Genomic DNA, 615 nt, shown 5'->3' with positions numbered 1-615 from the left:
TCCCTGTCCCCCTGCCGTGTCCCTCCCATAGTGCTCTCCGGGGTGCCCAGCCAGCATCTCTCCGGGAGGGGGAACCCTGCGGGAGGACAGCACTCACCGCCCAGCGCTTGCTTCATGACGAAGTCCATGGTGTCGGTGGCGCCCAGCGCTCAGCCACTGCTCTGTGGGCTCGCTGACCAGGGCCACCTGCGCGGGCAGAGAGGGACACGGTCGGCGACGCTGTGCCCAGGGTCTCCGCTGCCCAGGCACGAGGGACGGGATGGTCCTTGGGGCTGCCGTTCCCACCCTCTGTGTCTCCTGTTTTCCAGGACGGGCAGAGGGAGCTTTTGAGGTCTGCAGGCAGCAGATCTGCCTGCTGGCACTGCCTGCTCCCCTCAGCCCCCTCCCTGCATTCCTGTGGGTATTGGCGACCTGAGGAGGGACCGAGGCAGGGACCCCAGAGGGACTTCCCACCCCAGTGCTGCCCTCCATGGGACAGCAGGAGCTCGGGAGCCCCGAAGTGCTGCCCAGGGACCCACCATGCCACCCCCTACTATGCGCTCTTGCTCGGAGCTGGGGAGATAGACCCTGCCTGGGGACACCAGCGCGGCACAGACGGACACGGGGTGCCGAGTG

General features: G+C 67.8%; 1 protein-coding gene across 1 annotated transcript in view; it reads right to left on the bottom strand.

The window, feature by feature from the left end:
• The window catches only part of LOC103782334 (complexin-2), a gene marked incomplete at its 3' end in the record, with an annotated part of 897 nt that extends 769 nt beyond the window's left edge, over nucleotides 1-128 (bottom strand). Inside the window, exon 1 of the mRNA XM_008950102.1 lies at nucleotides 98-128. Coding sequence (XP_008948350.1) covers nucleotides 98-128 — 31 coding nt within the window. The remainder of the gene's footprint in view (nucleotides 1-97) is intronic.
• Nucleotides 129-615: the final 487 nt, after the last annotated feature.

Source organism: Merops nubicus, unplaced genomic scaffold (genome assembly GCF_000691845.1).
Source record: "Merops nubicus isolate BGI_N331 unplaced genomic scaffold, ASM69184v1 scaffold38481, whole genome shotgun sequence".
NCBI lineage: Eukaryota > Metazoa > Chordata > Aves > Coraciiformes > Meropidae > Merops > Merops nubicus.
This window is presented reverse-complemented; position numbering and strand designations above follow the sequence as displayed.